Source organism: Episyrphus balteatus, chromosome 2 (assembly GCF_945859705.1).
Source record: "Episyrphus balteatus chromosome 2, idEpiBalt1.1, whole genome shotgun sequence".
In the NCBI taxonomy this organism is placed as follows: domain Eukaryota; kingdom Metazoa; phylum Arthropoda; class Insecta; order Diptera; family Syrphidae; genus Episyrphus; species Episyrphus balteatus.
The window spans coordinates 38,407,811-38,433,478 of NC_079135.1; the positions used below are offsets into that span (position 1 = coordinate 38,407,811).

Consider the following 25,668-nt stretch of genomic DNA (forward strand, 5'->3'; position numbering starts at 1 on the left):
TTATTTTTTTCAAGAACACTTCACAAAATCAACCAAATGAAAAGAGAAAAGAAATGCAAACAAAAAATAAAAAACAAACAATCAAAACAAAAACAAAAAACGTAAAAACGCTTTAAAGCGGAATTGATTTTTGAATTTTTTTTTTATTTCTTATCATCAATATAGGCGCAACCAGTCGACCCTGATTTAACTGCAAAATTACTAGGTCGGGGTGTAGCTGTATCACCCATTGTTACTGTAGAGCCGAGAAGGCGAAAATTCCATAAAGCCATAACACTTAGCATGCCTGCACCTAAAGCTCATAGTCAAGGAATGATCAATCAATATTCTGGAAATACACCAACCCTTCGATTGCTGTGCTCAATAACAGGTATATTAGATTGTATTTTATAATTATTATTGTATGTTTTAATTTTTTTTTCTTATATAAAAAAAAAAATAGGTATATAAGTAGTAATTTCTTGTGTCGGCTTTAAACTGATGCATTGGCACATTTTCATTATGCAAAATATATACGTTTATCATTTAAAACATTAAAAATCAACACATTTTTCGTGAATTCAATAATAATTTAAAAACATAATACACATCCACATCGTGCAATTTAAAAAAAAAAAATCCTTTTTGCTGTTCACAACATTATCATTCAAAATTATGCCCAGGAAACTTGAGAATTAATACTATGATTAGATTAATATAGGCAGGCTTATAGAATAATTCGAAATACACCAGTACTTTCAAATCACCCCTTTTCATTTTGAAAAAAAAAGAAAGCAAACATAAATTAGTTATTGTTTTTGGCTTAAAATTAATTCGCAGCATATTTTTGGAGCGAAGTAACAAAATCTCGAAAAACAAAATTCCGAAAGCATTATTACATCCAAAAAGCCAGAAGCATAAATCCTGAAAATCTAAAATTAAGAAAACGCAATAACACGTAACTTAAATAATTGAACATACAGGGTAACAAAAACAAATTTAATAAAATATATAAATTATGTATATGTTTTTGGTTCAGGAATATTGTTTTTTTTTTTGGATTACATGCTTCAGATTTTTGCCGTATCTTAGCTTATTACTGATAATAGAATAGTTTTAAGATTCGTTTACCTCTTTCGTCCTTACGTCTGACAATGAAAAAAAAAAAACTAAAAAAACAAAAGTTAATATTTAAGAGTGAATCTATTAGTGGCCTTCATTACGTAAGATTAAACTATATTTGATTTCAAATATTAAATTTTATTTGTTAAAAAAGAAGTAATAACACCTTAGAAAAAATTCCTAAGTTTCTTGGCCGCCATTTTTAAATTTTAGAAAAATTAATCGTATATATAGAAAGTTGCATTCTATGTGAATACGAATAGAAAATTTTCCTTATTTTGAATATTGTTAAATTTGATTGCGTATACGGACTGAAAAGTCTCAAGGAAAACCTTCTTTTAATGAAACTATAATTTTCTAAATGATTTTTGTTTGTTGATTCTGAATACGAAGTCAAAATTGATATTGATATTAAAATATTCCCGTTAGAAAATCTCGAAAACCCATTTTTTTTGCTGTTTTCGAAGCAATATTTTTTCAAATAAACTAGTCACGGTTTATAAAAGAACTTATTTTTTTTTTCAAATTCAGTTTCAATCTTCTTAATATCTCTTTTCTTATTCGAGATATCTAAATTTAAGTAAGTTAAGTAGGTTTAGCATATCTTACCATAAAGAAACTGAACATTAAAAATTCATATTTCTTTCTCCCAAGAACAAAAGTATACTTTTATAAAAGATTTTAGTTTGCTGATTTGGAATCCGAATTCAAAAAATTTCGATCAGCTTCTGTGTTTGAGATATAGTAGTTTTTTTTTTTGAGATTTCTTAACCAAAAACTTGATTTTGTGATTCTCTAACGCGTATATCTCAAAATCCTGACGTGCTAGATTCTTTTTGACTTCGTAAAAAAAGTATGCTTTTATTCCTAGGAGAAACAAATTTTAAGATTTAGAAGGCAGTGTACCGAATGTTTTATCACAGATAAGATATTTCTAAATAAAAAAAATAGTATATAAAATTACAATAAACGTATAATGTATTTTAATGTATTTTATTATAGTTCTCTTTACATATTTGAATTTTTAAATAAAACGGGCGTTGAGATTTTACATTTTCCTTAATTAAGGTGTTTTTGTTCATGTGGAATTTACTAAAAACTGCACGATTTCAATATTGTTGCTATTTTTGCCAATTAGTATCTTAAAATGTGTGTAAACTTTAATTAATAAATACAAATTTGGTGTCATATGATAGATCATGTTATGAGAAATAAGTCCTCCGAATTTGAGCCCAATACGAATATTAGTTTTATTTTTGTACTAGGTCAACCGAATCTAAAAGGGTTATTTTCTACAAACTACTCATATTTTTCAAAAATCATTAAAAAAAAAAAATGGTTCTGAGACCAGATTTGGATTCAGGAAAGTCAAATCATTCATAATTTTAAAAAATTATTTGAAGGAGATAAAAAAGATAAATTTTGCAGACCAGTGTAATAAAAAAAATAGGATTTTTTTATTTGAAAAATCAATTTTTTTTGAAAAGAATCGAAGATTTTGTTTTTAAATTTGAGTATTCTATAACGAATAGTATTTCCTTATTTATTGGGATATTAAATATATGTAGAACTATTTTTTTCAAAACGACTCTAAGAATTTTCGAAATTAAATTTAAAATAATTTGTGCAATTTTCTATGCAATGTAATCAATTTTATGTTTACTTCATATGAAAATCTAAGATCAAGTGCCGGATGTCACACCCGTAACGTTTTTTGTTACATCCAATAGAGTGTTCAAACGAATATTTTTGATAGTTTTTGGTCTCATTGTAGAAATGGTACTTAATTTAATTAAAATTTCAAGATGTTCTTCTGGAACAGAATAAACATACTTAAAGTTAGTTATGTAACGAATTATGCAGGGTGGTAACAACATGCGTTCTATGTGTTATTCAATTTGTCTACTAATAATATTTATTAATGGGTAATAATTCATAAGTTTAAAAAAGTTTTACACCCTTTGCAATGGAAATTAGAAACAACCATTTTTTTAAAATGTAGTTCCTATAAATTTTATTATTAAAAAAAAAATATGTAAAAAATATTATCTGATGTGTTAAAAACATGTACATTTTTTTGTGGTTTTTTAAGTTTTTTTTTTAATTTTATTTATTACTATTATATAATTTCATTAATTTTAATTATCAACTCTCAATTAATAATAAAATTGATAAAAACTAAATTGATAAAAAAAACTCTTGGTGCCTTCTAACTATTTTTCTTTTCCATAGAAAATTGTGTTTTTAATTCATACAAATATTATTTAAATCTGAATTTTTGATAGATAAATAAAAAATATTAATAAATTTATTAATTGATGACTGATAAACGCAATAAGTGTGTTAGACTTACCGAAAAACATTTAAGCGAAAACATTTATTTGATTTGAGTTTAAATTTTCCAAATTCTTATTTAAATTGTGAACAGTTAAAAAGGATTTTTTTTTGTAATAATCGTTACAAAATCTAAAATGCTAGTTACTAACTTCGATTCAATATCTAAATATAATATCAAGCATAATAAAGCACGTATATAACATAATAATGTGTCCAAAGTGATTTAAGCAATTCATTTTTTTACGTTATGCAGTAATGTCATTAATTTTACATTATTTTTAATATTATTTCTATCATATACTACTTATGCGATTTTATTAACTGCTCTTTAAAAAAACAAAAAAACGATAAAATAACTAGTTAATTTTTGTACTAATGCGTTAATGCATATGTGCACGCATTCCATTCTTTTTTTCATCGTTGAAGGTGTGTTTCGGAAAAGATCTCTAAAAGGTAACTAACAAACAAAAAAAAAATCAAAAGAAAAAGAACTTAAAAAACAAAAAAATTAAAAAAAAAAAAAAATACAATTATAAAAGCATACATAAACAACAAGACATTCGCAAATTTTACTCTGCATAATTATTATTAATACTATGAAGTTGCAACTTTCCTTAAAAGATATAAAAATGCTTTGGCAATTTTATTATTTATACAATTTTACAAAAAAAAAAAAAAAACTTCTTATAAGAAATCAATTATTATTATTGATATTTTACTTTCCTCCGTTAGATTTTTTTGAATACCTACATTTAAATAATATGTGCATTTTGAAATAGAGCAATAATTTTTTATTGTTATATTACATATATATAATTTAATTTTAAATTGATTTTAATTAAACTTTTTCGTCAAAATATCTGATATTTTATATATATTTTCACTTTTTATGTATATTCAAGCAGTGCAAATACACGTTATTTGAATGAGATTATATTTTGGTTTTTTTTTTTTCAACACACAAAAAACACCACTATTTTAAGTAACTACATAAAAATATTATATTTAACTCTTTCGTATTAAAAAAAACATACCTACGGAATTTTCGAAATTAAATTAGATTATTTTTTTTTTTTAATTTATTTTTTTGATATTCTAGTAAATCTCGCAAAATCTCTTTTGAGGTCAAAAACTGCGCAGTTTGAATACAATTTGTTTATTTATTTGTTTTTTAAATGACGTATATTTGCCTTTAAATATTGTTTGAGTTCATTGTTAAATAATATTCCTGCAGCTGAAGTTACATAATCTAAATCTAAAAAAACACCATTCTATCTTTCTTCCCCACACAATTTTCATATGTTTTGATTAAAAATTAATTAAAAAAAATAAAATAATTAAGAGAGGTTACGCAAAAAACTAAAAAAGAAAAGAAAACAACAAAAAAATATCAGTAAATTAGTTAGTGGCCCTTAAGGGAACTTTTCTGAAACCAATGAAATATTTTTAAAATATAAAATAAATATATAAAATATACTAAAACATTAAACCTTTTTAAGTGATAACGTAACATATCAACATTTTATTTGTTGTTTATTTATGCAAAAATGTAGATATTTTTGCTAAAGTTTAAACAAAAAAAAAATTATTATTTACGCTTATATTGTTAATTAAACATTTTATATAGTTGTACAAATTATATAAGTAATTTTGTATGAAATTTCATAAGAAAAAAAAACATTGGTTTCTACAATTATGTATGATGATGATGAATAATTTTTTAAAAAAATAATTCTTGATAACGTTATTTTTGGCATGAAGTAGAAAGCTTTTAAACTTTTTTCTTTCAATTTTTTGTTTTTTTATAATTTTTCTGTTGTGGATATTTTGAACCTATCGCTTTTGTGCATTTTCATATAAGTACATATTATTGTAAACCATTTTTATGTATTTATTGTTGATTTTATTTATTATACTCACTTTAAACAATATTAAAACAGGTTAACACATTAAGTTTATTCAAAAATAAAAAAAACATACTTACTGCCTGTAAAATAAAAAAAAAATACTAGTAGGATTATCAAAACTTGTTGTTATTTAATTTTTCAAAAATTTTCTGGTGTTTTTATTTATTTTTTTTTTTAGATAAATATTTATTTTTGTACAATAAATTAATTTTATATATTTAGGTGGTGCATCAAGAGCTCAATGGGAAGATGTAACTGGATCTACTCCGCTTACTTTTGTCAACGAATGTGTATCGTTTACAACAACTGTGTCAGCTAGATTTTGGCTAATGGATTGTAGAAATATTTCCGAAGCAACTAAAATGGCCACCGATCTTTATAGGTAAGTCCTTTATTTTTCAGTTAGCTATTCTTATTTTTTTATGCATATATGTAATAACTTTGACGAACCTTCGTGATTAAAAAATAGTATAACAATCTCTAAAAAAAGAAAGCCATCTTTTAATAATTTCCACCTTTCAATTTTTATTGAGACATTTTTACTTAGATGTATTCATCAATTAAAATGAGGGGCTACAGTTTCCTGCCTAATTAAGATTGTTTTAATTTTTAAGTATCGATTTCCTACGATACAGAAGTAAGGTTCTTAAACAAGAATTGATTTTTTACAAGGTGTAGAGTTTTAACCTTGAATTGAAATCGAAATAATTCAACATGCTAACCAGAAATTTCGATATAAGTATGTTAATAACAAATTATTTTGAAAGTTTGGTGTTCTTGAAAAGATGTACCAATGCCTATAAAAGTAAGGAGTTCGAAAAACATATTTTTTCTCTGTTAACTTACAGGGTTTTCTTTTTTTGGATATTTGGAAATTGTCTATAAGTAAATATTTATAAGTTTGTTCTTTGAATTTTCACATTTTTCTATTTGAAAACAGCTATAAACACTTTTTATTTCGACACTTAAATGTCGAAATATATGACTAAAAAATGAAAATATTAATTTTCTAAAATACACGTGTCTTATAACACTGGTCAACAAAATTTAACTTTTTGTTTGCCACAAGAACCAAAATATACTTTTCTAGTAGTTTTTGGGGTGCTGAATCCAAATCTGAAATCAGAAAAATTTGATTGGCCTTCGTTTTTGAAATATTACCGTTATAAGATGCTAAAAAACGTCATTTTGGCTGTTTTCGAGGTTCAGTTTTTATGTGGGGTAATTCATTATAAACAAATTTGTAACGGTTATTATAAGAACAGATATTCTTCTTTCAAAAACTGTTTAAAATTTTCCCGATATCTTTTTTATTGCTCGAGATATCTTAAGTTTCAGTTAATAAGCCAAAGAGAAACTAAACTTTATCTAAAGTTTAATTCACTGGTCACAGAATTTTTAACACAAGAACCAAAATATACTTTTCTGAAGGTTTTCGAGTTGGTGAACTCAAATCCGCAATCGGAAAAATTCTATTAGCCTCCGTTCTTGAAATATAACCTTTATAAAAAAAAAACCTTTTTTTTTGCATTTTATAACGGTAATATTTCAAAAACAAAGGCTAATAGAATTTTTCTGATTGTGGATTCGAGTTCAGCAACCCAAAAACCTTCAGAAAAGTATATTTTGGTTCAATTACTTGCTTGTTTATGTATTCTTCAATTTTTGAATGCGCATGTGTAAATTAATATATGTTTTATTCTTTTCAGGGAAGTTATACACGTCCCCTTCATGGCCAGATTTGTTGTTTTCGCCAAACGTGTCGAGTCCAATGAAGCAAAACTTCGTGTATTCTGTATGACTGACGATAGAGAAGACAAAACTCTAGAAAAACAAGAACAGTTTACCGAAGTTGCCAAGAGCAGAGATGTTGAAGTACTTGAAGGCAAACCCCAATACATAGAAATGGCTGGCAATTTAGTTCCTGTAACAAAATCTGGCGAACAATTGCAACTTATGTTCAAGGCATTCCGTGAAAATCGTTTACCATTCAATGTACGAGTAAAAGATCAACACGCTGACATTGTTGGTCGAACGTTGTTTATGAAAGAACCGAAAATTGCGAAAGGAGAACCACCACAACATCCTATTTGTATATTGAATATAATTCTTCCAGAAATTGTGATACCGGATCAAATTCAAACTCTCCAAGATAAATATGAAACTGATAGTTCCAAATATCCCAACAGTCACTATGTTGGTGATTTGAGAATAGTTGATTTGTCGAATCTTTTAGGAAAAGATTATATACAATTAGCGCCAGAAATTGGAATATCACAGTCCGAGATAAATGTGATAGTAAATAGATACCCGAATAGTATTGCACGCCAGGCACAGGATCTGATTCGTCTTTTTAAAGAGAAACCCCATTTTGATATAAATATTTTGGATTATGCATTAAAAACTATTGGCCGAGAAGATATTCTTCAAAAATGCAGACTAACACATGACGAAACCGAACCTGAAAAGGAAATAAAATCAATCGAATATGGAAAAAGTAAGTTCGTCAGCCTAAATAGCTAAATTACTCATTAATTTTTTGTTTTATTTTAAAAACTTTCAGGTTCGAGCATACAACGAATTCATGATAGGGAAGAAATTAAATATTCAGCTGAGGAAAAGGAAGTAGAAGAGTCCGAATCGGATGATGAAAATCAGAAGAGAACCGTTGCTGAGAGGCGGGAAAAGATAGTTAAACGACTTTCCATTGAACGCCAAATACCTGCCTCAAGTCAAAAGAAGGAAATCGTCCAAGAAATAACCGAAATTAAGCGAACTAGTTTAATTGACGACAAGAAAGCCATACACGAAGAAGAAATCATGTTACAAATGTCCACCGATAATGTAATCAAGACAGCACCCGAAAATGTCATTAAAATGAAACTAAACAAATTCGAACCTATCGAAACGTCTAGAGCAGATTTTGACAAAGAAATTGTTTTTAAATTCAAACCTGCAGCTAAGAAAAATGGCGACGAAGAAAAGAGCTCGACTGTTAGTTCAAAAATTTTAACTGAAAATATTGAAACAGTTGACAAAGCTGAGAAATTCACAACAAACGAAATGATTCGAAAATCATCTCCCCTCAAAAAAGACAGTTTTGAAGTTAAATCGGAATCAATTGTTGTTGATTCTTCTTCAAAAATTAATGATATTGTGACTGAACCACATTTAAAAGAAATTGAGGTAAAGACTGTTACCATCACTAGCGTTCAGGAACTTGCAAAAACATTTAGTGAAGAAAAGGAAGTGTTAGAAACTTTTACTGAAGAAAAGAGAAAAGAAATTGAAAAGCCATCAAAGACATTAACCGAAGAAGAATTTTACAAGTCCATTGAGGAGACAATTACAAGGAAACTAAGTGGTGCAAGTGTTGTTATGGATGACAAAACAATAGGTAAACTATTATTAATTGTATCAGACTTCACTTAAATTTAAACATAATCATTATTATGCGCGGAATGATTAAATTAAAATCAGTTAACAGTTTTTTTTTTGCTGGAAGGTACATTCCATTTTATTTTGTATTTTTGTTAAAAAAAAGTGCGTATACACCACAGTGTACCGAAAACAAAACTCGTGCATTTCGTGATGTAAAGAAAAAAAAAAAAGAACAAAGTGCATTCAAGATTTCAAACAGTATTAGTGAATTTCAGTAATAGAGATGTTATATTAGGCAGTTAGAAAGATATTTTGAAGAACTTAAAAAAAAAAACATTAAGTTAATTAAATAATTATTATTTGTAACAAAAAAGTCACGAAATCAATTAAATCAGTTTGAAATATTGAATTAAACCCCTTATACATCCTTAACAATTCGTTGTAGATGTAGGTCTCAAGTCTCAACCGACAATCCTCACAAGTTAGCTGGTGTTCATCCGTAAACGTTTGAACCCCAAATAAAACATCAATATTTTAATGTCGAATTGAAATAATATTAAATATGAACAAAATCCTTAAGATTAGCATACAGACTATTAATAAAATTAGAATGATAATGAGTAGTATTTAATGTACCGTTTTTAAGAGTATTTTTCTCTTATTCCATACAATTATTACTTCAAGCTGACTCTCCTCTTATAAGTTAATTGGAAAAAAGCTTTATTGTATTCTCAGCTATGATTTTTGTATTTTAATTTAATTTTTATTATTAACTACTAATTGCATTGAAAGTTATTTTAATTGTTTCATTTGAATGTTCTATGTTTTAGCATCATCTGATTTGCCGCACTCACGAACTCCTCCACCAACTCCAATTGATATTAAATCCGAAGATAAGTCCAAAAATTACAATGACTTAACCCCATCGCAAGGTTTGTATTAAATTTGTGTTTAAAATAATTATTTATTAAAGTTTATCATAAAAAAAAAACTTTTTATTAAAATTTAATATTAAGTTAGTTTTGTACTTTTCGTATGCTGTAAGTATTCGATTTCTCTTAACAGTTCTAATCGGTTTGGTAGTAATACAATGCATAAGGTTTTATGGGCCTGTATGTAATGTTGCATACACTAATATTAATTTTAAGTTAAAGTTATGATAGGCACAAGTACTAAAAACAAATAATTACTATTTACTGCGATATGAATAATGAATAATGTATTCAAAAAGGACATACATTTACATATGTACATATATCAATTGCTCGAATTTATTTTTCAAAACTCGTCTCGTTAAAAGCACAGAAACGCATAGAAAACTCGTTTTTGAGATATTTTTCAGTTCTTACTTACTTAAAAAAAATGCAAAGATATGTTAAAAAAGAGATAGTGTCTAAGAGCAAAAGTATAATTTTTGTTATACAAAGAAGAATCTTGATAAATGAATGGAATGGAACTACTTCCATTGGAATTTCAGTTTTCAACAATTTATAATTTTAATTTAAAAAAAAAACACTGTTCTGCTTATCAGAAATGTGTTTATTTTTGTTTTTTGTTTTGCTATACAGAATACCTTCTCTTTGACTTTCAGATTACAGTTCTAGTATTGAAATTAGCAATTGAATTCAAACTTAGAAGTGATAAATTATTTATAACAAAATATACGAAATATTATATGTTTTATTGAATTAATTTTTATCAACAAGAAACAAAAATGTTCAAATGAAACAATTGTAATTCAAATATGTAGGTACAAGAAATAGGGAAAGCAAAATACAGGTTAAAAGTAGGGAAAATCTTAAAGATTAGGTATTAACAATTTATCAAACTAAAGCTTATAAGATATATAAGTGTTTCTTCAAAGTTTAAACCTTTACTTTTGAGACACTTTCTATTGCAAAATTTTGCAATATTAAAAAAAAGGTTGCCATTTTTAAGAAAAAATATAAATCAATGCCTTGAATTAAAATTTTAATATTGTTTAGGTATGATTATTTATTTATTTCAAAAAAAAAAAACATTTTTTCTGCCCAAAAATGTATTTTTTTTTGGAAAATTTGTTAAGTCTTAAAAAAAACAGGTAGATTATTTCTTCTACACAATTTATAGATATTAATTGATTCGCCCTCTCAAAATTCAAGTACAACTCGATTTGTAATGGACGAGCTATGAGTATATTTGTAAAAATTAGATGTGAATTGAAATTTCATTGAAAAAACTGAATTTAGTTTTACTGCATTCTTTCAGAAGAGTGTCTTTAGCCGGCAATCAATATCGAATGTTTACCTTTTACCATGAGTTTAACAATGCTCCTAGACATGTTAGCTGGAATTGCACATAATGTAAATAACGGGGTTAGGGGGTTGTGTATTCAAATAATATTTTATGTTTAAATTAAATATGTTTCAACGTGAAATCAAAAATTTGTTTCTCAAGTCAGAATCAAATATGAGCATATTTAATTTTACATGTCGTTTTTTTTTTTTTTCTGAGTGTATTTCAACACGTATTTACGTGTATGTAAAGACAATGCTAAAATGATTCTCGACGTCAGCACAATTTTTGTAATGCGTCATAGAAGCAAATTAGGTATATCACGCTCCTTTGGGTATTTTCTAGCTTGTATCATCTCGAACGTAGCGTAGGTACTTGAATTTTCAATCGGATAAGGGTCTATAAATGTTTTCTTTTATATATGTACATAGATAAAAAATAAAAAATAAAATAAGTAATTCACTTTTGCTTTTATTATTTTTTTCTTTCTAAAATACAAACAATAACTTTACACTATCCCTTTTTTTCTTTTCTTTTTTAAAGAAATTTCCGCTTTCACAATGAACGCAGAAGAGAAATACGAAAGTGACGACGACGTCGAGGAGGAGCATGAAACAAGTGACCAAATGCTTATTTCATTAAAAGGTATGTATGCAAATAAATGTATTTAAGCTTTTACTGCTTTTAGATTAAAAAAAAAAAAAACAATAACTAAAAAAAAAAAATCAATCAAGTATTGTGCTAAGCTTATATTTCAATGGTATGCAATAAATTGCAATAGTATTTGTAAAACTGCTTTATGAGCATCATCCAGCATCACTATTGCATATTAATATATATATTAATACTCGTAATGTATTTGGTTCTTTTTTTTATTTGTAAATGTAAAACATTAAACAAAAAAAAAAAAAACAAAAAAATTAAATAATTTTCCTTGAATATCGTGTTTGCCAGTTTGTATATTTGTTTTTAAAAAAATTCGTCACTTTCTATCCATTTAATTATGAGCTCTCGTCTTACTGCGTGGGCTTATTTGCACTTTTTTGGTTTCTATATATATACATATGTATGTATGTAAGCAAACCTTATGTCAGGTTGTATACTGTATACGTGGTGGTGTACTGTAAGCTTTAACTAATCCAATTATTCGATTTATTCTAGGGTTCTGCATTCTGCTTCGTACACTTATTGACTATATTCCATGATTTATAATTTCGGTTTAGTCTTTTAGTTATATTCACAGCCTTTAATAGGTATAGTGTGCTTATCGTAACGGGCGTTTTTTTTTTTTTTTGAAATTTATTATCCGTGTAACGGTAAGTTCTTTCAATAAAATCGCTTAAGCAATTTTTTTTACTTATCTGTGAATGGTGTGTATCGCAATGTGACAAACACTTTTAACAAGTTTTGCAAATCAAAGTTCTGTCCATAGGTTTTAAATATTTTTTTTTAAAGGAATTTTTAAAAATCCCTGTTTTTTTTTGATTATACGAAAATAATTGATTTTTACTCAAGCTCTCGCATTAAGTCCTTTATCCACGACAATTATTAAAATCAAAATATTAATTAATTTCAATAAATTCCGCATAATTCTGCCTTATGATTGAAAGTTTATTTAGAAGCCAATAGTTTTGGAAATAATGAAATTATGAATAAAAAGAAAATTTGTCAAAACCGTGATTTTTTAGTTTAAAATTGTGTGTCCTTTGTGACTTTTGACAACAAAAAAAATTTATAATAAACTATTTTTTCAAATCAAAAATATTTAAAATCCAGAAAATTTATGGAATAACTAATTTCAAGAAAACTGCTGATTTGATTTTCAAAAGATACTTTTGAACAATCCTACAGTTCTATGTGTACGCGTTTTACGGTCCTCTAAGAGCCTTTTGTAGTATTCAACACCTTCTCACGAAACAAAAACTTTAGTATTGTGTTTGTGGATATCACTAATGCTTCTTGTTTTAACCTTTGTTTGTTTATAGTTTGGTTACAACACCAACGTTTTTAAACTTAACCTCATTATGCAATTAACCAATTACAAACTGTTCGTGTTGTTTTTGTTTTTATTTTACTATAAGTCTTCCATTCATGATTTGATTTGTCAGCGAACAATAAAGTGCGAGTTGAGGCAAATCATTAAGAACACGCAATGTTTTCTAACCATTTTTACGTCGAAATTCTGGGAAGTAACTTTGACTCCTTCGATTGATTAAAAAATTTCTTTCGGCTTATAAAGCTTCCAATGTTTTCTGATATAGTCAGTAGCTTAGTTTTGAGTTTTGGGTTTTGGGCATACGTGAAAAAAGATTTTTGTAACAGATTTGTATTTTCATAAATAAATCCGCAATATTTTTCATCGAAAATAGAATAGTTAACCTATTTTCAAGACCTTGTCAGTAATGGGTTTGCATTTTTGAAATGTTTTAAGAATTCGATTTGTTTACAATAAATACTAAAAGTATAATCCTCCACTTAAAATAAAAATAATTTTGATTATTTGTTTCTTCGTTACTGGTGCAGTAACTTTAGTTCCTTTAAGAATTGTGATAATAATCACCTAATACTTAAAAATGAAAAATAAAATACTTTTTAAAAAAGTCACAAATAAATTTATGTATCTACTTTAAAAAAATGCTTATTATAAATGGTTTTACAAGTTTTTATATTCCTGTGCTAAAATTTCAAAAAATTATCTTTTAAACTTATACATAGTACTATGAGAAGAAATATTCTTAACTAAAGTTCGGAACGGCTTCACAGATCAAGGCTTTTAAACGTTGTTAATTTTTCTCATTAAACTTTGTTGTATTTGTATTTTTTTTTTTTTTTTCAAATAATAATAAATATTATTCTTGTTTTATTATAAATAAAGTCACATTTTATTCCGATTTTGGAGAATGACAACACAAGCTACTTTTTCGAAAATTTTGAAATAACTAAAAAACAATGTGAATGTGACAAAAATGCATATTTTTGTTTTTTTTTTTAGAAAATTAAATTTCAAATAGTTTTATATACATAATTAAATAAAAATAAAATATGTTTTATTTAATATTTGTTCAACTGTATGCAGACTTGTATTAAAATAAAATAAATTAAAAAAACTTTTTCTTGTATAATGAAAAAAAAAACTTAACCTGTGATGTGGTATTCGCATAAGTGCAAGCAGATTCGATGACAGTTGATCCGGCTTTAAAAATACTCAACATTTGAATAGTACCTATACATTTCTTCAATTTGATTAACTTCCAACTCCTCCTCTAAGTCTGCTACCTCCAACCAAAAGCTTATAAAGGTATTTCGATGGACATCGATTATGCTTAATTAGTTTCTGTAAATTGTATTCTTTATTCGAGTACACGATTACTTCTATTGTGAATTCCACCCAGAAATCATTCACACGAAATATTTTCGTCTCCCTAACAAAAATTATAACCCGAATGAAATTTTGATTTTTCTCTTTATTGGTTTTTATTTCTGCCTCGAAAATTCAAGTTATAAACAATTTTCAAATTTTTACTCGAAAAATAAAGCACACAAATTAATCAAATTGTTGCAATTTAAAAGGAACTTGTTTAATACCGAAAATATATCAAAAGGATCAACTTTGTGCTCAACTTCTCGTGGTTTTCTGTATTGTTATTTTATATTGAAAACATGAAAATATCGGTAAAAGTATCTTAAAAATTTTATTTAAAATAAAAAGGATCTGATTTTTAACATTTTATTTATAATACATTTGTTAGCTAGTTTTGGTAGTGGTTTAGACTTCTTATGAATCTTTATTAAAAAAAAGAAAAACTTAAACAAATGCAGTGACAGTTTTTCCATACTGACCGATTCCTTAGCAACAACCGAAAACCATAATGTGGTCAATACTCTATAAGTAATCGAATCGATATTTCCGCGTCAAACAAACCTATCTTGCTTTTCTTTAACGGTCTGTTTTCTTAATTTAACTAATTAACAAATATTTGCCATTACTTCGGGAGAGATAACATCAGTATCAGGATACCATTTTTTTCTGACGGGCTTTTAAGGAAATAGTTTTTGTTCGAAGTCGATTCTGGATTCATGGATTCTTAAGCATTTATAAAAAATTCGAAGAATGTGATACAATTTTCTGATTACTATTATAAACTGAACTTTAGTATTTCACATATCGTTGCTGGTGTTTCTAAAATTATTGTACTTAACCTATATAATGGAAATAGCTTAAATGAACTAAACAAAATGTATTACCTTATACCTTACACTTTTGTATGTAATTTTAATTCACAACTCTTAGAAAGTGGAACTTTTGATAAATTTCCCAGTATTAATGTAAAGGTCGTGTGTTTTGGTAGTTTAGTATTTGGATTTGAAACTCACTTTAAGTACCTAATTTGTTCAAAATCGTATCAAATTAGCTCTAAAAATGAAAAGCTATAGGTTAAACTGCATTAATTTGGGTGATTCTATATGTTAAACTCAAAAAAAGTAACTATTTAAAAATTGAAAAATAAAATTAAAGGAAGGAATGAACCTTTAAGAAATGCAGAAATTGCAAATAAACAAAAGAAATAACTAAAGCGGACAGTTTTTGTGGACATTCTACGTTCATGTATATTTAGTGGAATCCATAGGTTTTTAGAGTCGCTGAAACCGAATCCGAAGTCCATTTTGCTCCATCATTTCAGGTTTTCTGGATAACCTCTAAAAATGATACAGCCTCAAAAAATTTTTTTGTTTGAACTGGAAGTGCGACAGTGCTAATTATATGTTTTTCGGGTCGCTAAAACCAGATTCGAAGTCTATTTTGCCCCATCACGTCAGGTTTTCGAGATAACATCATAAAAGAAAAGAACATATTTTTTGAGGTTATCTCGAAAACCTGACGTGATAGGGCAAAAAAGACTTCGTATCTGGTTTCAGCGACCAGAAAAACATAAAATAAACATAGATCGCACTCCCAGATCAAAAAAAAAAATTTTTTGAAACTATAATATTTTTTGATGTTATCTTGAAAACCTGACTTGATGGGGAAAAATGGACTTCGGATTCGGTCTCAGCGACCCTTAAAAATAGCGCAAAACACAATATAGAGAGTTACTATCCCTTTTAAAATGTTTGAGATAGTCATCGGAAAAAAACCGTTATTTTAAAAAACTGTCCATTTTTCGACTTTCTGCCCATATCGACTTTTGATCAAGTGCTTCCAGAGAACAACATACTAAAATTTCAGACAATTTCTACGAGGGCCACTTCCCATACAAAATGTGCGGAGTCCTTTGTATTTTTCGAATAAACCATTCATCTTTTACAAACAAAAAAAAAAAACTTAACGTACCAATGTATAGTAAGAAAAAGTCGACCTAAAATATGTTGTGGAAAATCTAATGTTTCAGCAAATCTATTAAGATTGGTGTTATAAAAAAACTAAACTTTTTTAAGCCTACGCTTATAGTTCTTTTTCTGAATTAAAAATAGTTCTTTTTCTGAATTAAAAATTAAAAACCTCGTAAAATTTGTAAAATATGTTATGTATTATGTTAACATAAAAAAATCCGTATTTAAAAATATTAGTACATATTTGTCAACAAAGATGTCAACCTTACACAGAAGTTTATCTGGGATAAATAAAGATTTTTTTAATCAATAAATGATTATAAATGAAGGTACATAGGTATCCTCGACCTACATAAATCAAAATGGTTTTTAAATGAAATCAATAATTTTGGATACAAAAATTCTACAACCATGTAAGTTTAATTCTTTGAACATGTAGTAAGAAAGATTAAAGTTTCACGGCCAGTTTTTCTTGCTAAATCTTAAAAAAAAAAAATACAATAAGTTAAGACACCTTTTACGTTAGGAGCAGATCGCTAGCAACATTTGTTGAATCAAAGTCAATGGGTTATAATGAGCGATTCGGCGTTTTACAATTTTTTTTTTTGATCTAAACACCGTGTTTGCGAAATTGTCTTACAGTAATCGCCGTAACCGTTTCATTTTTGAAAATTTGTGTGAGTGCGTTCAGCACAAATTTTAATCTTCATGATTTAAACGAGTTTAATAAAATAAATTTATATGGTTAACAAATGAAATTTGAAGAGGATTGAGGATAGATTCCATATAATCTCGATTAAATGACTAAATTACAGTTACATATTGATAATCTTTTCCCCTGGAATTTACCATGCCATTAAATAGTGGGTACCATGATCATTAAAGCTATTTACAAAAAAAACTTTTGAATTCTTAAATGTTTTAGGAGAAGTAGACAAAATTAAACAATACCTCGAAGGTGTAAATTCATAGTTGTTAAAGAGTGCAATCATCTTGCTTAAAAAATACAATTCATTCAACTCACCATTAAATGATTTGCAATCAAAAGAATGCACTCTTTTCACTTCCATAATTTGCACTCTTTTCGACCCATTTACATCTTGAACATTTTTTAAAATCTTCGCATCCTTTTGCACTTTTTCTTTCATCTCATTTGAGGAAAACTTTGCTGGATGCATTCAATTGATTGTAATCAAATGAGTGCATTCAAAGAGTAAAATCATTCGCATTTCATTGAACTCATTCAATGCTCGTTTAAAGATTGCATTCTTTTCCAAGTCACTGCAAGGGTTAGGGATCATATAAGATAGTTGACATAAGGATCACCCAAATCTGTATGCAGTACTACTTTTAGTCATTATGGTCATAATTAGGTTTTACGGCTTTATATATACATATGTATAGTATAATAATCACAAAACCAAATAATAATGTCGAATCGACCACGTATGTTGTCTAATATTTATTATTTTTCATATCTATAATTTTTAAATCTTAAAAAAAAAACGCTTCCATTTACACGTTGTGCTTTTCAAACCAAAAAAATAAAAAAGAGACTTGCTGGAGTAAACATGGCGTCATAAAACAAAACTCTTTCCTTTCATTTTTATATTATTATAAAGATTGATGATTTTTTAAATCAAAACATTCATTTTTATTAAACTTAAACTTAAATTTTAATATGAAAAGGTTGAAAAATTACCTCTGATCACAGATAAACCACAGTTAAACCATACAAAGTTAGTAAAAGAAGGTTTCAAAATAAAATAGACTATCAAATGCCATAATTACTCTGGTTTCTCTCAGATATTATTGCATGCACATTTGTATAAAAAATACAAAAAATACTAAATATATATGAAATAAATGTAAAATATTATCACCTTTTACGCTGCAAACTTTTTTACAACAAAAAAAATTTAAAATTGGAAAAAAAAAAAAATAGCAGATGGTATTACCATAAAACAGCAGCAAGCTGATATAAAAAGACTGATAGCTTCCAATACATCGCAAGAACAATGCATTAAAGAAGTATTAAGTGAAAGTCCTGGGGAAAAGTATTACAGCACTACATTTTCCAACGAAATGGGTGTTAGTGATCAACCCGATAAAATACTACAAACGAACCGATTGATTCATCATAAAGTAACTTCTATTTCCAAACCAACTATTGATGAAACTATTGATCGTGATAATGAGAATGAACGAGTATTTAAAGGTGTCAAAAATCTTGTTCAACAGATAGAAAATCAAACTGAAGGTTTTGGTGATAAGAAAAATCAAGAAATCAAACCTGATATTTCGTTAGAAAATTTAAATACTGTCAAAGAAGTTGTCGAAAAAATCGAAGGAAATTGTGTGGAAACAATTCCATTTCAAACTAAATACAGCAATGTTAGAGGTGATCTCAATTTGAAGGCTGTTGAAGATCTAATTTGCACAGATGTAAAAATTCTTGAATGTAAACTTTTGGAGAAAAAGATAGTTATACCAAATGAAGAAGTTTCTGCAGATCTAGAAGCTATTGGCGAAGAAATCTGTGAAATAAAATGTGTGAAGATTTGTATGCCAGTTGTGTCTGAAGGTAACGTTGAAGATTCTGTGCAAGATCTTCAGTTTGCGACTTCTGATTTAGCTGAAAAACCTTTAGGATTTCCACAGAAAAAGTCATTAGAGGAATCAAAGTTTCCAGTAAAAAATATTACACACGAATTTGAAAAAATCGAAGTATCAGTGCAAGATTCTTTGAAATTTGATAGTTTGAGAAAATTCGATATGACAGATTTTAGTGGAAGTCAAGACGACTTCACTGATACAATAACTATTGCAAAAATGTCCTTTCCAGTTAAAAGTTCCCAAGAAACTGAAGAGAAACTACATTCTCATAGTTTTCCTTTAATGTCTTCGCCGTACAGCAAGCATGAAGAATTTGATAGAAGATCGCAAAGCTATTCTTCGGGACTACGAGCGAACTTACATTTCCAAGAAGAATTTGTAAATTATATCGAAGAAACAAAAATGCAAGTTTTGAGTCCTGAAAAGAATTTGTTTAATCCTTTAAATATTTCTAAATCTTCAAGTAAAACAAAAGAACTTGATAATGTACAAAGTCCCGAAGCTGAATTTGAAGTTTGTGGTAGTAGCAATTTGAGTTTGAATTCACAAGAAGCAAGCGAGAATGAAGATTATTCAATGCAAAGAATCAATGATTCAGAAATGTCTTCACAGTCAAAGACACCAGATTCGCTTCCAAGTGATGAAGAAATAGAGACAATACAACTGATAAGAGAGAAGAAACGTTCAACAAAAATTTCGAAAACTACTATTAAGTCGGGCGGGTCAAGTTTTTCAAGTTCTGTAGTTGAAGAACACATACAGCCTTTGCTTGTGTTTAGTGGCAATATATTGCAAACAAGTGAAGATCCAAATTTAAAAGAATCAGTTAAAGAAGAATGCTCTGAAGAAAGCGATTTGCTAACTTCCATCACTTGCTCAGATTTAGAGCCTTCTACAACTCAAAGAAAAACTTTCAAAGAATTGGATAATATAAGCAAAAAGCATGAACACATTGAAAGTTCAGTTGAAGATACAAAAATCGATACAGTGGAAAAATCTCGTGAAACTAAAGAAATTCATAAATTTACAAATCTTAAATCTTTCAAAGAACAATCTGCTCCAATTGTTTTCTCAGAAGAGTTTCAAGCTACTTTCCCTAGAAAACAACAAGAGTCTAGTTCAAGTTTCATTGCTGAAGCAATAAAAAGTACAGAAATCGCTTTAGAAAAACCTAAAGATCATGTTGAGAGTTTGCAACAAACTAGCCAAGAAACTCATGATGAATCTCATTCAAAAATTTCAAAAGAAGTCTCAATAGTTGACGATTCCCAAATTTCTGCTAATGAAACACAACTTCTTTCTTCCTTAGTTTCTACTTCTTCTAAAAAAGTCGTTTCTGAAAAGCCTAGTATTTGTCAAGAGGTAACGAATTTCTTACTTCAAGAGACTATTTATAGCAGTTTAGCTGCACCTAAAGTAAGTAAAGAAACCAGCATAAAAACATTGGAAGAAAAAATAAGCAACCAAAAAGAATCTGATGTTTTGAAAAGTCCAATGGAAGATCCCGATTCTATTGCTAGTTCTCGAAGTTCAATTGCTAGTACAATTTCTATTTTAGCTATTTCCAAAGAAACAACAAGTCTCAAAGATTCACTTTTAAAATCTCCAGAGACACAAATTACTAATGAGCTTAAACCCGGAGGTAGTATTTCTGAAAAGCCAGATTATGATTCCTTGAAAAAGTCCCTTTTACACGAGAAACCAATTGAAACCAATATAAAAGATATTATTAAAAATGTAGAGTTCAATAGTTTAAAAGAAGATATCTCTGTTTTGAATATCGATAAATTGAAAAAATCCACCGAGAAAGAGCTTAGTCCATCCGATAAATTAGAAAAGGCAAAATCCACAAATGTTCCTATCACAACAATTAAAATTTCTGAGAATTTAGACAAAATTGAGACAAAGTCTTCCGATAAAGTTGAATCTTCCGAGAAATTTGTCGGTGCGACCGATCAAAAAGAGGGTTTGGATGAACCAACATTAGATAGTTTCAAGAGACCTATTGAAAAAATTGTCCAAGAAAGTTCTGCAGCCGACACAAACGTTAAAGAAGAAAAGATTAAATCTTCCGATATTTCTATTTTAAGAGAATCAGTCATTGTAAGTGAGGGTTTGGAGCAACCAAAGTCAGATCCTTTCAAGAAGTCTATCGATGATATTGTCGAAGAACCTTCTGGAAAGTCAGACCCCTTCAAGAGGTCTATCGATGAAATGGTCGAAGAAGTTTCTATATCCGATAAAAAGGTAAAATCTTCCGATATTTCTGTTTCAAGAGAATACCGATCAGTCGTTGTAAGTGAAGGTTTGGAGCAACTAAAGTCAGATCCTTTCAAGAGCTCTATCGATGATGTTGTCGAAGAACCTTCTGTGACCGATAAAAAGGTAAAATCATCCGATATTTCAATTTCAAAAGAATACCGATCAGTCGTTGTAAGTGAGGGTTTGGAGCAACCAAAGTCAGATCCTTTCAAGAGAGCTATCGATGAAATTGTTGAAGAAACTTCTGTATCCGATAAAAAGGTAAAATCATCCGATATTTCTGTTTCAAAAGAATACCGATCAGTTGTTGTAAGTGAGGGTTTGGAGCAACCAAAGTCAGATCCTTTCAAGAAGGCTATCGATGAAACTGTCGAAGAACCTTCTGCAAAGTCAGACCCCTTCAAGAGGTCTATCGATGAAATGGTCGAAGAAGTTTCTATATCCGATAAAAAGGTAAAATCTTCCGATATTTCTGTTTCAAGAGAATACCGATCAGTCGTTGTAAGTGAAGGTTTGGAGCAACTAAAGTCAGATCCTTTCAAGAGCTCTATCGATGATGTTGTCGAAGAACCTTCTGTGACCGATAAAAAGGTAAAATCATCCGATATTTCAATTTCAAAAGAATACCGATCAGTCGTTGTAAGTGAGGGTTTGGAGCAACCAAAGTCAGATCCTTTCAAGAGAGCTATCGATGAAATTGTTGAAGAAACTTCTGTATCCGATAAAAAGGTAAAATCATCCGATATTTCTGTTTCAAAAGAATACCGATCAGTTGTTGTAAGTGAGGGTTTGGAGGAACCAAAGTCAGATCCTTTCAAGAGGGCTATCGACGAAATTGTCAAAGAAACTTCTGTTTCCGATAAAAAGGTAAAATCATCCGATATTTCAATTTCAAAAGAATATCGATCAGTAGTTGTCAGTGAGGGTTTGGAGGAACCAAAGTCAGATCCTTTCAAGAGGGCTATCGACGAAATTGTCGAAGAAACTTCTGTTTCCGATAAAAAGGTAAAATCATCCGATATTTCAATTTCAAAAGAATATCGATCAGTAGTTGTCAGTGAGGGTTTGGAGGAACCAAAGTCAGATCTTTTCAAGAGGGCTATCGATGAAATTGTCGAAGAACCTTCTCCAAAGTCAGACCCCTTCAAGAGGTCTATCGATGAAATGGTCGAAGAAGTTTCTATATCCGATAAAAAGGTAAAATCTTCCGATGTTTCTGTTTCAAGAGAATACCGATCAGTCGTTGTAAGTGAAGGTTTGGAGCAACTAAAGTCAGATCCTTTCAAGAGCTCTATCAATGAAATTGTCAAAGAACCTTCTGTTTCCGATAAAAAGGTAAAATCTTCCGATATTTCAATTTCAAAAGAATACCGATCAGTAGTTGTCAGTGAGGGTTTGGAGGAACCAAAGTCAGATCCTTTCAAGAGGTCAATCGATGAACTTGTCGAAGAACCTTCTGCAAAGTCAGACCCCTTCAAGAGGTCTATCGATGAAATGGTCGAAGAAGTTTCTATATCCGATAAAAAGGTAAAATCTTCCGATGTTTCTGTTTCAAGGGAATATCGATCAGTCGTTGTAAGTGAAGGTTTGGAGGAACCAAAGTCAGATCCTTTCAAGAGAGCTATCGATGAAATTGTCGAAGAACCTTCTGCAAAGTCAGACCCCTTCAAGAGGTCTATCGATGAAATTGTCGAAGAAGTTTCTATATCCGATAAAAAGGTAAAATCTTCCGATATTTCTGTTTCAAGAGAATACCGATCAGTCATTGTAAGTGAGGGTTTGGAGGAACCAAAGTCAGATCCTTTCAAGAGGTCAATCGATGAACTTGTCGAAGAACCTTCTGCAAAGTCAGACCCCTTCAAGAGGTCTATCGATGAAATGGTCGAAGAAGTTTCTATATCCGATAAAAAGGTAAAATCTTCCGATGTTTCTGTTTCAAGGGAATATCGATCAGTCGTTGTAAGTGAAGGTTTGGAGGAACCAAAGTCAGATCCTTTCAAGAGGTCTATCGATGAACTTGTCGAAGAACCTTCTGCAAAGTCAGACCCCTTCAAGAGGTCTATCGATGAAATGATCGAAGAACCTTCTGTATCCGATAAAAAGGTAAAATCATCCGATATTTCAATTTTAAAAGAATACCGATCAGTCGTTGTAAGTGAGGGTTTGGAGGAACCAAAGTCAGATCCTTTCAAGAGGTCAATCGATGATATTGTCGAAGAACCTTCTCCAAAGTCAGACCCCTTCAAGAGGTCTATCGATGAAATTGTCGAAGAAGTTTCTATATCCGATAAAAAGGTAAAATCTTCCGATATTTCTGTTTCAAGAGAATACAGATCAGTCATTGTAAGTGAGGGTTTGGAGGAACCAAAGTCAGATCCTTTCAAGAGGTCTATCGATGATATTGTCGAAGAACCTTCTGCAAAGTCAGACCCCTTCAAGAGGTCTATCGATGAAATGGTCGAAGAAGTTTCTATATCCGATAAAAAGGTAAAATCTTCCGATGTTTCTGTTTCAAGGGAATATCGATCAGTCGTTGTAAGTGAAGGTTTGGAGGAACCAAAGTCAGATCCTTTCAAGAGGTCTATCGATGAACTTGTCGAAGAACCTTCTGTTTCCGATAAAAAGGTAAAATCTTCCGATATTTCTGTTTCAAAAGAATACCGATCAGTCATTGTAAGTGAGGGTTTGGAGCAACCAAAGTCAGATCCTTTCAAGAGAGCTATCGATGAAATTGTCGAAGAACCTTCTCCAAAGTCAGATCCCTTGAAGAGGTCTATCGATGAAATGGTCGAAGAAGTTTCTATATCCGATAAAAAGGTAAAATCTTCCGATGTATCTGTTTCAAGGGAATATCGATCAGTCGTTGTAAGTGAAGGTTTGGAGGAACCAAAGTCAGATCCTTTCAAGAGAGCTATCGATGAAATTGTCGAAGAACCTTCTGCAAAGTCAGACCCCTTCAAGAGGTCTATCGATGAAATTGTCGAAGAAGTTTCTATATCCGATAAAAAGGTAAAATCTTCCGATATTTCTGTTTCAAGAGAATACCGATCAGTCATTGTAAGTGAGGGTTTGGAGGAACCAAAGTCAGATCCTTTCAAGAGGTCTATCGATGATATTGTCGAAGAACCTTCTGCAAAGTCAGACCCCTTCAAGAGGTCTATCGATGAAATGGTCGAAGAAGTTTCTATATCCGATAAAAAGGTAAAATCTTCCGATGTTTCTGTTTCAAGGGAATATCGATCAGTCGTTGTAAGTGAAGGTTTGGAGGAACCAAAGTCAGATCCTTTCAAGAGAGCTATCGATGAAATTGTCGAAGAACCTTCTCCAAAGTCAGACCCCTTCAAGAGGTCTATCGATGAAATTGTCGAAGAAGTTTCTATATCCGATAAAAAGGTAAAATCTTCCGATATTTCTGTTTCAAGAGAATACCGATCAGTCATTGTAAGTGAGGGTTTGGAGGAACCAAAGTCAGATCCTTTCAAGAGGTCAATCGATGAACTTGTCGAAGAACCTTCTGCAAAGTCAGACCCCTTCAAGAGGTCTATCGATGAAATGGTCGAAGAAGTTTCTATATCCGATAAAAAAGTAAAATCTTCCGATGTATCTGTTTCAAGGGAATATCGATCAGTCGTTGTAAGTGAGGGTTTGGAGGAACCAAAGTCAGATCCTTTCAAGAGGTCAATCGATGATATTGTCGAAGAACCTTCTGCAAAGTCAGACCCCTTGAAGAGGTCTATCGATGAAATGGTCGAAGAAGTTCTTATATCCGATAAAAAGGTAAAATCTTCCGATGTTTTTGTTTCAAGGGAATATCGATCAGTCGTTGTAAGTGAGGGTTTGGAGGAACCAAAGTCAGATCCTTTCAAGAGGTCTATCGATGAACTTGTCGAAGAACCTTCTGCAAAGTCAGACCCCTTCAAGAGGTCTATCGATGAAATGATCGAACAACCTTCTGTATCAGATAAAAAGGTAAAATCTTCCGATATTTCAATTTCAAAAGAATACCGATTAGTTGTTGTAAGTGAGGGTTTGGAGCAACCAAAGTCAGATCCTTTCAAGAGAGCTATCGATGATATTGTCGAAGAAACTTCTAATAAGTTAGACGATGAACTTGTCAAAGAGACGGAATTAAGAGACTCTTATCTTGAGCGTAATGTTGAAACTTTTAATTCTAGCGATGTTATTATTTCAAAAGCATTCAGTTCGGTTTTCCTTGGCGGGCAAAAACTAAAATCCGATGCTTTAACAAAATCCACTGATGTTACTAGTCACAAACATGATAAGATCGTCGTGGCTATTCCTTCGGAAAAATCCCCCGAAGAAGTCCTAAAAGATCTCGGTGCTGACGGTGCAAGTGCAGAAGATAATAGTTCCGATTCAGATATTGAGAGCTGGGAAAAACATAAATTTCCTGGCAAAAATGTCAAAGAATTAAGCACAATCAATCTCACAGGTAAAT

The 25,668-nt window shown here is 29.6% G+C and overlaps 1 protein-coding gene across 1 annotated transcript in view; it reads left to right on the forward strand.

The window, feature by feature from the left end:
• LOC129910799 (ankyrin-3) overlaps positions 1-25,668 on the forward strand; it is a 97,454-nt gene that overhangs the window by 38,483 nt on the left and 33,303 nt on the right. Inside the window, exons 12-18 of the mRNA XM_055988346.1 lie at positions 166-370; positions 3,865-3,891; positions 5,568-5,727; positions 7,055-7,842; positions 7,909-8,742; positions 9,557-9,658; positions 11,544-11,645. Coding sequence (XP_055844321.1) covers positions 166-370; positions 3,865-3,891; positions 5,568-5,727; positions 7,055-7,842; positions 7,909-8,742; positions 9,557-9,658; positions 11,544-11,645 — 2,218 coding nt within the window. The remainder of the gene's footprint in view (positions 1-165; positions 371-3,864; positions 3,892-5,567; positions 5,728-7,054; positions 7,843-7,908; positions 8,743-9,556; positions 9,659-11,543; positions 11,646-25,668) is intronic.